This window comes from Cricetulus griseus (genome assembly GCF_003668045.3).
Source record: "Cricetulus griseus strain 17A/GY chromosome 1 unlocalized genomic scaffold, alternate assembly CriGri-PICRH-1.0 chr1_1, whole genome shotgun sequence".
In the NCBI taxonomy this organism is placed as follows: domain Eukaryota; kingdom Metazoa; phylum Chordata; class Mammalia; order Rodentia; family Cricetidae; genus Cricetulus; species Cricetulus griseus.
The window spans coordinates 159046535-159062225 of NW_023276807.1; the positions used below are offsets into that span (position 1 = coordinate 159046535).

Genomic DNA, 15691 nt, shown 5'->3' on the forward strand with positions numbered 1-15691 from the left:
AGTGGACGCAAGCAAAGGGCATAGTTCTAAATGATTTTATTTAGGGAAATTAGAGTTTATTCAGCTGGAAATGGAGACAGGCAAATGCCTGGTACCTGGGCCCGAGTAATGGGTGATAAAAAGTCATTTGGCATCGAATTTGAAGGCAATGATGGGGAATGACCTTCTCTCTCCTGTTCTTTCCCAGGGTCTGTAGCACGCATCACAGAGCAGCACTTGAGAGTGACAGATGCTGACTCAGAAGATGGACAGATTCTGTACATCATGAAGGAGGACCCTGGTGCAGGACGCCTGCAGATGGTGAAGCCTGACTACCCAGAGCAGATCTCTGTTAGAGGCCCCATCCGGAGCTTCACCCAGGCAGACATTAACCAAGGTCAGCCTGTTCCCCTGCCTGTCCAGGTTCCCTGTGCTCTGTCTGCTTTAATAAAGTGGGGGCTAAGAGCCTGACAGCTTATGGCAGGAGCCCATGCATTCTTGGTTTTCAATACGAGCTGAATTATAGATTCATTTTTTCTTGGTCTCACTTTTCTTTTGTTTAAAAGAGAGAGAGAGAGAACTATTTTTCTAGGAAAAAGATGCATTTTCTGAGAAATTTGAGGCGATAATAGAGGGAAAAGATGTCATTTTGTCTTGCTGTGTTGCTAAAAAGTATGTGTGTGCGAGCAAAAGAAAAGAGAAGCCGGTTGGGATGGATTATGGTGAAAATTACGCCTTCCTTAGGTGAACAATTTATATCTCTTCCGGCTCCCCAAAGAGCACAAGTTAATGAACTAAGCGAAATGGAAGGGCATAAATCGGAGCTGCCTGGGGGAGATTACACGGCTCATCCCTCCTTCAGGAAATGCTGATGTAATGCAAAGGCATAAGTGTTAAATGCTACATAGTCACTATATAGCGCTTTCAGGGGCAGAAGAGGGGGGAAAAGTCCAAAGCCATGTGACCCCATGCAGTTCCTTTCAGAGGTAGAAATATGCCCCCCCCCACACCAAGGAGCAGAAATATGGTCTCTGTCAATACGACACCTAAACCTGAAAGCAGCTGATGATCACTGGATCTGTGGGTCAGTGGAGAGGTGTGATGAGCTACAGGATAATGTAGTTATTTTAATTACTGTGTTACTCTGTGTCTTCTTGTGAAAAATGAGACCAAGCAGCTCTTGCCGGAGTTTGGTTATATTTGCATTGATGGGTCCATGCAAGTGATGTGAGTTAAAAAAAAAAAAAAATAGGACATACTGTCCTTCCTTTGCATCCTTCCTGGCTTCTTTGTGAAGAGTTTGTGCCAGCCTACCTTCCTCCTGGGAAGATGTTGCCAGTGGTACTCCATGTACTGGGCCATGAGGAGTGAAAGGTTTCTGGAGAGGTGGGCTGCAGGCCTGCCCTCTCTTGCCTTGTGATGTGGATACATTGGAGGGTGGCTCCAAATGATGTGGGCGTGGTCAGTGCATGTTGTGCACATGTGAGGTTTCACTCCTCTAGTTGTTCTAGAATCTAAGCTAGGTCCTTCAAAAAGGCTGAGCCCTGCCATAAGAAATGTCACTTGGAGGACATTTGTTATGAGGTTTTAGGATATGAGGAAGTTGGCCGTAGGAGAGGAAATGAAAACTTTAAATTAAAATGTCAGAAATAATACCCAAGTAAGGGAGGTGTGCATTGATTCCTTGGTGTGAATACCAATTGAAGTTCCACCTCTCACTTTATAAATAAACAGCAAAAAGAACTAATAACAAATCTTGGTTTTGTTTTTGTTTTGTTTTTCTCCTCCTATTTATAGGGCAGATAGAATACAGCCATGGACCAGGAGAACCTCTCGGGAGCTTTGCTTTTAAATTTGATGTGATTGATAGAGAAGGCAATAAGTTGGCTGACCAGTCATTTGCCATCAGTGTTTTAGGTAAGGGGTACCAGGTTTTCTAGTAGAAAATACAGCAGTTCTGAGGTTCTGTAGTTTCCACTGTGTTCACTTTGAGCTTGTATCCTCCTTCTGTCCCTCCCTCCCTTCCTCCCTCCCTCCCTCCCTCCTCCCTCCCTCCCTCCCTCCCTCCCTTCCTTTCTTCCTTCCTTCCTGCCTTCCACACACCTGGTGAAGTCCAGAACTGTCTCCTTGGTGACACCTCTGAGAAACAGCTCCAGTGATTGTCCTGAGCCTTCCTACTGGGCACCAGACTTGGAACTGAAGGAAGGGGGCTGAGAATTCTCCATGATGAACCACTGTTTCTGATATTTTCAGAAGCCGAATTCCCACCAGTCATTATCACCAATAAAGGGCTTGTCTTGGATGAGAACTCAGGGAAGAAAATCACCCCTGCACAGCTCTTGGCCACTGACCAGGACAGCAAGGCTGCAGAGCTGATCTACAGAATCACTGCCCAGCCCCAGCTAGGCCGCCTGGAACATGTGGCATCACCAGGTATGTGGTCCTGTTTTAGTCCATCCTGCCCCAAGTGAAGACTCAGTAAGTGCTGGGGACTGCTGCATCCTGTGTACACTCACAGTCTGCCTCACTAATTTATTTTCTGCCTCACTAATTTTGACCATTATTTGCTGGTACATTATATTAAGTTTACATTAAGCACTTCATAATAGTTGGTAAAACCAAATTAGGAAAATGACAATGTGGAGTAAGGAAATAGCTCCTTGGAAGTGGGTATAACCATAACATGAATAAAACCCTGAATTTGACCCTCAGAACCATAAAAACCCTATAATTTCATGTAAGTTCTCTTATCTCCATAACTAGATAGTCACCATCTCTAGAGTAAACTGTACCCCTCTGGTCTTTTGTATTACTCAACTGCAATGCACAGTGTAATGTCCTGTTTGTAAATATTTACCACAGGTGGGAGTATGACTCAGAGTTAGGGTGTGTAGTTAGCATACACGAGGGCTTGGATTCAGTCCCTAGTACCATGGGGAGAAAGACTGGATTCAACAGACGGTGAAGGAGAATGTGTACCAAACAAGACAGCTGCTCAGCCACTGCTTAGGAAGCAAAGATGAGTAAAATGCATCCTCACCTCCTGAATTTCTCTTCTGGGTGGGGTAAGGAACCTCCATAGATCCTGTAACTCAAGGAAGACAGGTGTAGACCTGAGTTGAAGGAGTTCAAAACCCAAGAAGTCTACCTTGAGTAAAAAGCACACTGAGGTAGGCTTAGGTATGTTCAGGGAAGTTAGATTTGCATTCTTTCCAGAGGTGGAAAAAGCATAAGCCAACAAATAAATTTGAAGTGGACCATGTTAGTATAGACTAAAATTAGGCGATTGGATTAGTGTGTACATTATAATACTATGCAGAGTCCTCCAAGCTGAAATAAATAATCTCTGTTCAGCAGAAAACAAATAGATCACTGTAGACTTTTGAGAAGGAAGAAAAGTACCTAATGGAATGAAATGGGGGAAAGAAAAGGGAGACAATGGCCGTGGTAAGGAAGATTCCATACTGAGCCAATAGAAGGCAACAAAGCTTCATCGCCTGGAGAGGCAATAGCAAAGGGAGAATATGATAGCAACTTGGTATCTTTGAAGTATTCACTCGTGTGAGGTGGGTGAAGGAGAGAGACTGGGGAGAGTTCAGTGGAGAACCTGTAGATTTTGGCAGCTATATAATGTGAGGGGCTCCAGATACTTTCTGAGTAAATCCAAAAGTAGAATTGCTGTCACTTCTTAGAGGCATTGACAACTTGAAAGATTTAGGTCTTGTTAGGATTTCCTTGGGTTTTATGTTGCAGATTCCTCATTCCATGGAAAACATCAAGTCAGGGGACATGGCTTCCCTTCCAGACTCACTTTCTCATACAGAGTCAGACATAAGCAGACAAACACGTGAATCTGTGTCACGTGTAAATGGTTGTTAGGGAGGAATTGAGTATCCAGGGGCGCAGGAGGGAAGTGGGGGAAGGCCTCCCTAATAACAGGATGGCATTTGAGGAAAGTGGAAGACAGAAAAGGAGTTGGTTATGCTTATGAATAAGAAAAAAGGTTTGACAGGAAAGTGAGCAACTGTCAACATCCTGGAGTGGGCTCAGCCAGGCAAGACTCAGCAAGGAGGCCAGTGTGCTTTCAAAGTTAGAGGGGAAGGTTGAGAGAGAAGACCCTGCTTGGTCCGCTGTGGTGGTAGAGATGTGTGGTTCCCAATGTGTGTGGAAGAGAGTACAGAAAGGAATGAGCTGGCTGGCAAATTAAAGCAGGTGGCCTTCCCTTTTGTCCCAAAGTTCCTGCAGGAAATATGCAGATTAGCACCCTCTATACCTTGGCTGTGTGAGATATTTAATAACTAATTCATGAGCTAATTGCTTCTGCCAGAATTCTGTCAGGTTGCTGATTACATCTCTGCAAAGATGAAAGGGCAGGCACTTGGCTGTGGTGTTAGGAGACCGTGGCTTGAAGAGATTTAAAAAAAAAAAAAAAAAAAAAAAAAAAAAAAAAAAAACAAGCTTCCTGCAAGGCCCAGCCCTTGCTCTCCTCTGAGCCCAGGCTGGTTCACAGTCCTATAGAACAGGGCTGCGTGCTATTTCTCTTTTCTCTTAACAGTTCTTTGGCTTCAATTCTGCTAAGACCAAGCTGTCCCTGTTTCAGGGGATGTCAGGAGATACCCATTCTCTTGCCTCTTCCTGGGGTGGTACACCCTCCAAAGGCAGAAGGATTCCCATTTTACCTAGGCTGTTACTTTATCTGCTCTATCCAGACAGACTTAACTTCCTAATCCATGTGGTCTTCTGTCTCACCAGCATTTCTTAATCTACCAGTGACACTAAGTAGTAGATGGGAACATCAAGCCCCTGTCCTCCTCACAACACACCTGAGGTCTTCATTGTCACAAAGACAGGGATTGCCCACCCTTCCCTCTCTCTTAACTGAGACCAAGCCCCCTTTCTTACACTTAGCCCGTATCCTCTTTCCCTGTTCTCTCCCCACCCTCCAGTTAGAACATCAAGTATTCAATTCTTTTTGAATGCCCAAGGTCTTCTTGGAAGGACACATGTAGATTACCTCATCTTCTCCCAACACAGCTACAACTTAGACCAGAGCATTTGTCCCACAAGGTAGGCCTGAGTCAACCAGGATCTGGGGTTGGGACAGGGCCAGTTCTTCCCAAGAGCAGAACAATTCCTAAGTAAAGAGGTGTGCCTCTTTACTGCAGGTACTGAGGCCTCCTGGAGAAAGCACTGGCCTCCAGTGTGTGCTGGCACCTCTTGCTGGCTTGCATAGAGTGGACTTATCACCAGACAGCCATGAGATCTGATGTCAGTGGGTCAGAACTGAGTGTGATCCTAACACAGTCAAAAGAGTTATGTGAAACCTCTTGCTTTCCCCTTTGTGAACCCTGCTAAGAGACAAGGTTAGCAGTCCAGACCCCATGGAGCTCTGATTCAGGTTAGAAGACCTGGGCCTTCACTGGGGACTTACCCTCCTCCCAAAAGCCCCAATGACTTTTTTTTTTCTTGGAAAATTAGAATCAGGAGTAATACTAATTAGGAAAGAGGCTAAGATACCAAAAAACAAAAAAAACAAACAAAAAAGAAAGAAAAACAGAAAGCAAGAAATGTCTTTTCCATCACAGAATGATCCAGAGGCTTGAGGTGGGAGGTAGCTTTGTCCCTGGTTCATGGTGACTGCTGTACTTGGCCTGCTGTAGAAGAAAGAGAGCCAGGAGCTCTGGTCCCAAGTACTGTGTGTTTTACTGGTACTATGAGATGGACAAACATCACTTTTGTGTGATGACAGCCACATACAGCTGAGAGATGGGGACAAATGCAGCCTCTTCCTGGGCACCCATTTGCTTACATTTTTTAGCTAGGGAGGAATAATATTAGAATATGGCTCTCTCCATCATGGCAAGACCCAGGGACCAGGAGCTTGTCACTCCTGAGGTGTAAGTAGTCACCCTGGCTCAAATACTGGAAGGTGTAGTGGTAGCTAAACAGTCCTTTAGAGGACAGAGGTGGATGGACTTATTAGATGTCTTGCAATGAAATGGATCTTTCCTGAACCAAATAATTACTATGCGTGAAACTCCCATTATTGCTATTAATAAGGAATGTGACATCCAAACCAAAACCTGTATCCTTGCCTTGATTTTAATTTTATTCACCATATAGAGAATTGATAACATTGCAGCACCATCAGGCAACAGAGCACACAGCTCTTGGCCCCTTAATGATTTCTGTTTCCTTGAAGGACCTCAGGAGCTCTGGGGTAGCTGCTGTTTCTAGTATACTTTAATGCTGCTGGGTTCCTCTTGCATGCACAAACATGCTCCTCAAAGTTGAGGTGAGGTGCTACTTACTTGGCCAGACCAAGAAAAAAACCCTCAAAGACTATGAGACTTCTTAAAGGCATTCAGGGGCCCAGTGAAAGACCATTGCTGATGGGTCACCAGCACGTATTTCAGAATGCAAGGTTGTCGAGGCTGCCTTCATTCCCTGTCAGAGCCACTAGGTGCCCAACCTGAGAATCAGAGAACCTTTTCAGGGGATGGCATCTTGCTTAATAAGGGTGGAGTTTGACTTCTGGTCCACAGAAGTACCAGCAGGGCAGCCCAAAGGCAGGTCTATCCATCTGTAAGCTCTGAAGCTTCTTGATTCCGCTTGAGACATTGACTGAGGAGACGTGTTGTATACACAGCCTGGTTCCACTTAGCCTCTGTGAGTGGTACATGACTAGTCTCATTCCCCAAGCCTTCTAGAAGCCTGTATTTTCCACAATTCTGAGAGCTGCATGCTTACCTCAAGGGATCTCCTTGCTCTCAAATCTTAAATCGAACAGCTGAAGAATTCTACCCTGGTGTATTTACTGAACGCTTGAAGCCTCTTGTTCATTACCAAGCACACTATCGGCCTTTTAGGCTGAAGTATTATTTGGTACAGGGTGGATCCTATTGTTGAAATCCTCTGGCTGTTGTGAGCCCATAGGGAAAGGCCCTGCATTAAAAGTTAATTTACAACAGTGTTACCATGATTTGCTGCTTTTTGCCCTGAGTTTGCTTCCAAGGTCTCCCTTCTCAATGGAGCTTCAGTCAACACCCGCCCCAAATATATATATATATATATATATATATATATATATATATATATATATATATCTTTCAAACACATGTCTTCCCTTTCCCCACCTCAGTTCATTACCATGCTCAGTTCTTGGCTTTTTAAATTCACTTCTAAGCATGCTCATGGAAATCAAATTTTGACTAGAGAGTATCACCCCAACCAGATTTCAGAATGGATGGACCACATTGTGAGAGCCTACCTGGCTTACACAGGTAACACTGGGTAGGGGAGTAGGGGTAGAGAAGATAACAGAGAGAGGATCTCAGGGCAGGTTCAGACGCTCTGCCCCAGGTCAGGATGTTCCCTAGGCTGAGACAACAGCTGGGTACATTAAACCCAGTTGTGTGCATGTATGATAAGAACACTCAGGTTCCTCATGCCTCACTACTTTATAGCTGTATGGAGTCTGTTCTATGAATGCTTCTCTTATGTGGTGAAACCACACTGAGCGGGGCTGTTGCTAGTACATAACTAATTGATGGCAGTGCTGCCCTGAGCTGGGTAGTAAGCCCCATTGGAAGTATTATTTTTATTTATCGTATAGAAATAGTTCTCTCACTAGTGTGCTTGCTCAATTTCTCTTATTAAAAACATTGCATAAATCATGTGGCTTCAGACAGGGCCACCACTATACAAGGCAAACAAAATCAAGTAGGTGATCTCACCATCCACCATTTTCTTTGCTTCCTCTGGCATGGCTACAGCATTGCAGTTTTAGAGCACTCAAAGAATAAAAGAAGATGTACTAAAGCTCCTAAAGACAGAAAGGAAACATTAAAGGCTTTGTGGTTTTCCTTCTATTTTTATACTATATTAGCTGTTCCCTACCCTGACTCAATGTTACAGTCCTGATAATGTATTTAAAAACAGTGATATCCAGCCCCTACCCAGACCCAAGGATAAAAGGTTCTGAGGAATGGAGCTTAAATATGAGTTTACTTTAAAAGCAGCTTGTGAGGCTGATGAGGATAACTCAGTAAAGTGCTTGTCACTCAGCATGAGGACCTGAATTCAGATCCTCAGGACCCATGTAAAAGCTGGGCATGGTAGTGCATATCGGTAAACTTAACACCGAAAAGGCAGCAAAAATTACTGGAGCTTGGTGCTTAGCCAGAAGGGCCAATGAGTAGAAGTCTTCATGGGGAGACCTTGTTTCAAAAAGAGAGCCTGGAGAAATGATCCCACAGTTAAAAGGACTTGCTGTTGTTACAGAGAACCCGGTGGGGGTTTGGTTCCCAGCACCCACATGGTAGCCAACAACCATTTGTAACTTCAGATCAGGAGGGTCTGATGTCCTCTTTTGGCCTCTAGAGACACTGCACACATGTGGCACACAGACATGCATACAGGCAAAATATCCATATGCATAAAATAACAATCAATTTTTCTTTGAAAATTGATGAGAACAACAGAGGAAAATACGCCACATTAACCTCTGTGATCCACACACTTCTGTATGCACACACTTCTATATGCACACACTTCTGTATACACACACACACACACACACACACACACACAATTATATGAGGAAAACTTGCTTCCTCGCTGAAACCAGTATTTGTTGAATAGATTTGACAAACATAAATGAGTGTTTTGAAACTGGAGACATATATGCCCCAATGTGTTTCAGGAGTTGTGACAGGAACCTGGGAGAAGCCAGTGGGGGCCCAGAGGATAGAGAATCCTCAGTGAGAGGGTGAGATTGTTTGAGGGCAACTCCTCAGAAGTGATGCTTTACCCACACAGGGCTCTTTATTCCAGCCTTCCTGTGTTGTGACTGAATACACTAATCCACCCATTCTTAGCTTGGGCTCTCCTAGAAAAGAGGTGCATTGATATGTGGAGGTTACTGGTGTCATAGACTGGGCAGTGTAAGCAGTGAAAGCTTTTCTCACAGTTTTGGAGGCAGTTTTGGGGAAGTTCAAGATGAAGGTATTGGTAGGGTTGAGTTGGGTAGGGAAGGATCTGTGCTGGCTTCGCTCCTTGTCATGTAAATGGCTGTCTTCCTGTCCACACACGCTGCCCACCCCCATCTGGCTACGCCCTGATTTCCCTTTCTTGTACATATGTGGACCCTGCTTCCAGAGAAAGGACTGTTTTGCAGTACTAAAAGTTGAGGTTTCTACACGTAATTTAAAGTGAAGGGAAACACAGTTGAACCCACATCAAAATTCTGTGGAGGAACTCAGAAGCCAGGAAACAGAGGGGTTCCTTCCCACCCCCAGTCCAGCTGCAGTGGACACAGTATGACAGGACCCCCCACTGGTGTGCTGAATGCTGGCAGCAGCAGCATCACCCAACATCCCTTTAAGAAGGCAATTTTTCCAAAGAAGGCTTCCCTCCACCCACTTCCCTGACCTGGACCAGGCTTTCTCTAATGTGTGGACCTTCCGGGAGAATTGGAAAAACTGACAGGGTTAATATGGGTCTCTTGTCATACTGCCAGATACATAGTTTAACCAGCAGGTTGGTGACTGAAAAACACCTTCAATGGGATTAAAAGCCTTCAAGTATTTCAAACAACAGCCACCTGCTGTGACAGCCAGGAGGGAACTGAGCTTTCAGAAAACCCTTCTTACTGACAAGTGAGTAACTAGCCTCTTCCAACACCCAATTAAAAAAAGGTTAAACTTCTAAAAACAGAAGGTATACAGAAACCGAGAATCCATTCAGTGGAACCTGTTAGACGGAAGTGATAGTGGCAGAACGAACTATGTTCACCAGACCATGGGTGGCTGTGGTTTTTCAAGTCCTATTCTAGATGCATGTTATGGAGAAACACTTGGCATGTGTGAATGCATGTGCACACAAGCACACAAGTCCATGTTTTGTTGAAGTTCATGTGAAGGGACCAGCTCCCCTTTCGGCAGCCATAACAGCCGAACACATGCTTGCCATAAACTTGCCGTGGTCACTTAGAGGTCAGATGCCTGCCTTGTGACAAGGAACCAATCAGAAGTTAGTTAGTTACTAGAAAGTCAGATGCCTGTCTCGTGACAAGGAACCCATCAGAAGTTAGTTAGTCACTAGAAAGTCAGATGCCTGCCTTGTGACAAGGAACCAATTAGAAGTTAGCTGGCGGCGCTATGCTTTATGACCCTGGGTGTGCTTTACTGACAAGCACACAGCAATGATGCACAAAGCATAGCAACCACCCTGGGAGGGCCTATGGGCCATAACAACCAGTTGACCAATCAACACAGGGCAAGCCCTCCAAGCCTGGAGGCACACCAATCATGAGCCTGTGCATACCCCTAGACACTCCCTTACGCTGTCCTATAAGATCTTTTGGGAGGCCCTAGGAGCTGTCTTTGCTAGCCATCCGCCATGGCGGGTGGGTGAAAGACCCGAGCTAACATGGGGTTAGCTTGTTAAATTACAATAAAGCCTCATGCAGTTTGCAGCAAGCCCTCGAATCCGCCTGGTGACTGGGGTGACCGTGGTCATGGCCTGGGACCCCAGATACCTGAGTTTTCCAGGGGTCTAACACATGGTCTACCTGCAGTTCTTTGTTCTCTGGCAAGTAAGCATGGGTATCATTTAGATAATGTTTAACCCCATCAACACCAACAGTTCAGAAAAGAAGGAGGCTGTGAAGGAGAATTAAAATACATTATCATGGTACAATTTTAGTTGTTAGACCCCTGAAAACTCAAGTATCTGGGGCCTCAGGCCAGGTTCGCGGTCACCCCAATCACCAGGCGGATTCGAGAGCTTGCTGCAAACTGCACGAGGCTTTATTGTAATTTAACGAGCTAACCCCATGTTAGCTCGGGTCTTTCACCCACCCGCCATGGCGGACGGCTAGAAAAGACGGCTCCAACGGGCTCCCAAAAGATCTTATAGGGCAGTGTAAGGGGAGTGTCTAGGGGTACACACCGGCTTACGCACAGGCTCACGATTGGTGTGCCTCCAGGCTTGGAGGGCTTGCCCTGTGTTGATTGGTCAACTGGTTGTTATGGCTCATAGGCCCTCCCAGGGTGGTTGCTATGCTCTCTACATCATTGCTGTGCGCTTGTCTGTAAAGCACACCCAGGGTCATAAAGCATAGTGCCACCAGCTAACTTCCGATTGGCTCCTTGTCACGAGACAGGCATCTGACTTTCTAGTGACTACCTTCTGATGGGTTCCTTGTCACGAGACAGGCATCTGACTTTCTAGTGACTACCTTCTGATGGGTTCCTTGTCACGAGACAGGCATCTGACCTCTACGTGACCAAGGCAGGTTTATGGCAAGCACGTGTTCGGCTGTTATGGCTGCCAAAAGGGAAGCCGGTTCCTTCATAGTGATAGACATATGAATGACATGTGTGATTCCTACTTTTCATGTCGTGTGTGTGTGTGTGTGTGTGTGTGTGTGTGTGTGTGTGTGTATTCTTTAGTAGGCACATACTACTTTTATTCTCAAAATTTTATGAATAAGGGGTGAAATTCAAGATGTCCAGGTGACTCTTATAGTAAGAACTGAGAGTCCTCAGCTTTAAGAACTGAACTCTCTTGGGTTCCAGCCCCAGCATTGCCCTCCCTCTTCTAGCCATATGACCTTGGAGAGATGACATAGCTTCTTAATTACATAAGAATTCTATCACCACATCATAATTTATTTAAATAAAGGTACTGTGCCTACCCTGACTTCTCAGAGCTGTTCCCAGGTAAAATCCCACATCACTAAGTAAGCTGGAAGTGGTTTTTCTGCCCAAAGAAGATACTTGACATTTCCTAGGTGCAACTGGGAAAGTCAGGCCAAGACCAGACTCTCCAACTCTGCTTGGAAGAGTGGAGAGAAGCTCTGCTGCTTTGGAAAGGCGTGTTTGTGGTGGTTTCCTAAATACATACATACCTAGAATATATTCCAGAATGTTCTACTGCTAGAGATTATCTAAGCAGAATGAAAACTGATATCCAAACACAGTCAAGAACACAATATTCACAGTAGCCTTATCTGTAATAGCCCCAAACTAAGAGTAACCCAAACACCCATCAATGCGTGCATACATAAACAAATCATGACATACTCACTTGGTGGAATAAGAAGAATGAATATTTTGAGGGGGTACCATTGGTACATGCTTGTGTGGGTATGGGCATATGTGAGTGAGGCTAGAAGTTGACATCAAGCATCTTCCTAAATAATTTTCCACCTTATTATTGAGATCAGGTCTCTTACTAAACCAAAGGTCCTCAGTTCAGCTAGACTGGAATCTACCTGACTGCAGTCCCCAACCATTTGGTTCTGGGGTTCTTTTTCTTTTTAAAGATTTACTTACTTATTACATATAGTGTTCTGTCTGCATGTATTCCTGCAGGCCATAAGAGGGCACCAGATCTCATTACCGATGGTTGTTGCAAGCCATCATGTGGTTGCTGGGAATTGAACTCAGAACCTCTGGAAGACCAGCTAGTGTTCTTAACCACTGAGCCATCTCTCCAGCCCCCAGTTCTGGGGTTTTTGATGTGTGTCACTGTACCTAGATTTTACGTTGTAAAGACACAAACTCAGTTCCTTATGCTTCTACAATAGGTACTTTACGAGCAGTGCCATATTCACAGCCCAGAACTAAACTATCAATGCATGGTAAACTTCAAAATAGCTAGGCTAAATGAAAGAAACCAGGTATAAAAGAGTACGCACTACACGTATGTAAGAGGAGAGAACACCAGCTAACGTGTAGTAACAGGAGCAATTCATGGTCCTTTGAGATGAGGGTGGAGTAGAGATGGAAGGATATAGAATGTCAGTGTGAATCATTTTACAGTGATGGGTATGCTCACTACTTTGAAGTTTTCTCATTGAAAACTTCAATTATATGCAATTCCTTGTGCGTCAGTTCCAACAATAAGATGTTAACGTTACCCATAAGTTAACTCAATAAAACCATTTTAAAAGGGAAAATGGTGCAATCACAAAACCCACAGCCCAATTCCCAGGAAGAATTAGCCATAATCTTAATCAGCTATCATTTGTCTGTTCATAAAGGGATCAGGCAGTTGGGTAGCCAGTTGCCTGGGGGTCTGTACGTTTATTTTCCCATGGACTGTGAAAATAGGTCCACAACAGAGAGAAGAGACTTAAATTCCTCAGTGTAGTCCATCTGAAGTTTTAAAACAGTGATAGCAGTGGACTGTCACAGACACAGACACCACAGTGATGGCCACGGGGCACTGGCTTCCATTGATGGCAGTGGACTGTTACAGGCACAGCCACCACAGCTTCATGAAATGGGTTCAGGCTGAGGTGGCTCCCTGGCTTTCCCAGTTTTCACAAGATAGAGATTTTCAAAGCTACCCTTTTGAGTAAAACTCCTTATTAAAAAATGTGTCTATGCTTATGCCTGTTCTTGTGTATACACATACATGCAGGTACTCTTTCTTGCACAGGTGTGCAGAGGCCAGAGCTCAAGTGCCTTCCTTGATCACTCTCCACCTTACTTTTTGAGGCAGGGTCTGTCACTGAACCTTGAGCTCATTGATTCAGCTAGGCTAACTGGTCAGTGGCACATATCTATACCTATGGTATAGATATGTTCCACCATAATGCACTCAGACATGAGTGATGGGCGTCCAAACTCAGATCTTCATACTTATACACCCAGTGTGATAAGCTACTGAGCCATCTCTCCAACCCCTGAAGTTATTAAATTTTTAAAGAATGGTGTGGAATTCTGTCCAGCCATAAGACAAAGCTGCAAAACCAGGGGCTGCATTTCTTCCCTGTCAAGAACTGATGTAGCAAGTGCAGAAATATAAAATGCCTCATCAGAAAATTAATGCCCCAGTAGTCAGAAGGATCTTGCATCTGGGTGACAAATTTCAGATGATAAAGACACAAATGGAGGCCCTGTGGGTTTGTTTTTTTTTTTTTTTTTTTTTTTTCTGTCTCTCTGAAAGACAAAGCCTGGGATACTGACATCACACTTAAATAGATAGCAGTCAAAGCAGAATTTATTGTAAAATAAAACTGGTTTTTACCAGGATTAAGAGTGAAAAGTAATAATTCCTAGGAATCAACCAAAGAATGTCGAGGCCAGAATAAAAGTCTAAATTAGCTAGCTCACTGCCCCAACACAGAAAGGCAGGACTGTACTCCGACTCTCATTTTATTTTTCTTATGGTTCAGGGGCTCAAACACAGGGCCTTATGCATGCTAGGTAAGTACTCTGCCACTGAGCTGCACCTTTTATATTTCAACCCTTTTTTCCCTCTGGTATAGTCAAGGCTGGCCTGAAACTCACCATACTGATGACCTTCCAGCTACGTCCTCCAAAGTGCTATTTCAGCTCAGTATGTTCTAGTCTTGATTGATGCTTGAGTATAAATCCCTGAGCTCTAAGATACAAACAGGGCTAAATTTTTGCTAAATTTGGGGGATTTAAAAACAGAGTTAATGTGTGCTTGAAGAATAGTGTCATTATTTAAAGTTGCTTTAATTTTTAGGTGGTGATTTCTTTTTCTATGTCATATTATTAAAGAATACTGTTTTTTTTTAGGTCATGTTCAGTTGATATAGGATGATTGTTCAAACCCCAAAGTCATGCAGTAAATCTCATTACTAAAATAGCATGGCTAAAATAGCATGAGAAGCTAGGACCACAAACCTGAAAGTTGAAAGAGACCAGGAAAGATACTGGGATGGTTCACCAATCCCACAGACATACTGTGTATTTGAGCCTCATAACTGCAATGGTCAAAAGGTAACTTATCACACAACATTAACAATTAGAGCAGAGTTTCAGAAAGGATTGTGAAGTAATGAGGGAATGTAAAACTTTAGAGGGTAGAATTTGGACACTAGGGCAATGACTCCTAATACCTTTCAGAGATTTTAGCTGTGTATAGGAAAGGAAAGGAGCATTTATTGAATAACTCCTGTTGCCAAGGCAAACAAAAGTCTGGATAATCAAGTTAACATACACTACCAAAGAACATATGTTGTTATAGAAAAATAGTCTACAAACTACACAGGTCTTCAAGGACAGAGCACGAATGCTCTGTGTTAAATACAGAAGACCCTGCAGGAGAGTCTGGCATCTCCCTGTGCAGAGGAATGGCTAGTCTCTTGATCTTCCTCCTGTTTCTCTCTTCTCCTCTCATTAGGGGTCCAGATTAGTTCCTTTACTCAAGCTGACCTGACTTCAGGAAATGTTCAGTATGTCCATTCCAGTGAGACTAGGAAGTACTCCGACGCCTTCAGCTTTTTGTTGTCTGATGGCGTGCATGAGGTAAGAAGCCCTGTCATCCGTCCTTGAGTGGGTATCAATCCCTAGTTTTCTTCATTGAATGGAATGAACAGACAGACAGGAGATCAAGATCATCATGGTCCCTCTGTACTTAGCCACAGCACAGGACCAGCCTCTAACAGCCATGGGCTTGAGCCCAGGAGAATTCATGTCAGGGTTCCTCAGAGTCAGCCTTGCTGAGGGCTGAGGATAGGGTGGCACTGGGGACAGGAGACCCACCCATCTGTTACTGTTGTAGGTGACACAGACCTTCCACATCACTATTCACCCTGTGGATGACTCACTGCCCCTTGTGCAGAACCAGGGCATGCGTGTGCAGGAGGGCGTGAGGAAGACCATCACAGAGTTTGAGCTGAAGGCAGTGGATTTGGACACGGAGGTAAGTGGTTCCCTTCTCTCTC

The 15691-nt window shown here is 44.3% G+C and overlaps 1 protein-coding gene across 1 annotated transcript in view; it reads left to right on the plus strand.

The window, feature by feature from the left end:
- LOC100753685 (extracellular matrix protein FRAS1) overlaps positions 1–15691 on the plus strand; it is a 269806-nt gene that overhangs the window by 195179 nt on the left and 58936 nt on the right. Inside the window, exons 44-48 of the mRNA XM_035453056.1 lie at positions 188–376; positions 1777–1896; positions 2233–2412; positions 15148–15272; positions 15529–15669. Coding sequence (XP_035308947.1) covers positions 188–376; positions 1777–1896; positions 2233–2412; positions 15148–15272; positions 15529–15669 — 755 coding nt within the window. The remainder of the gene's footprint in view (positions 1–187; positions 377–1776; positions 1897–2232; positions 2413–15147; positions 15273–15528; positions 15670–15691) is intronic.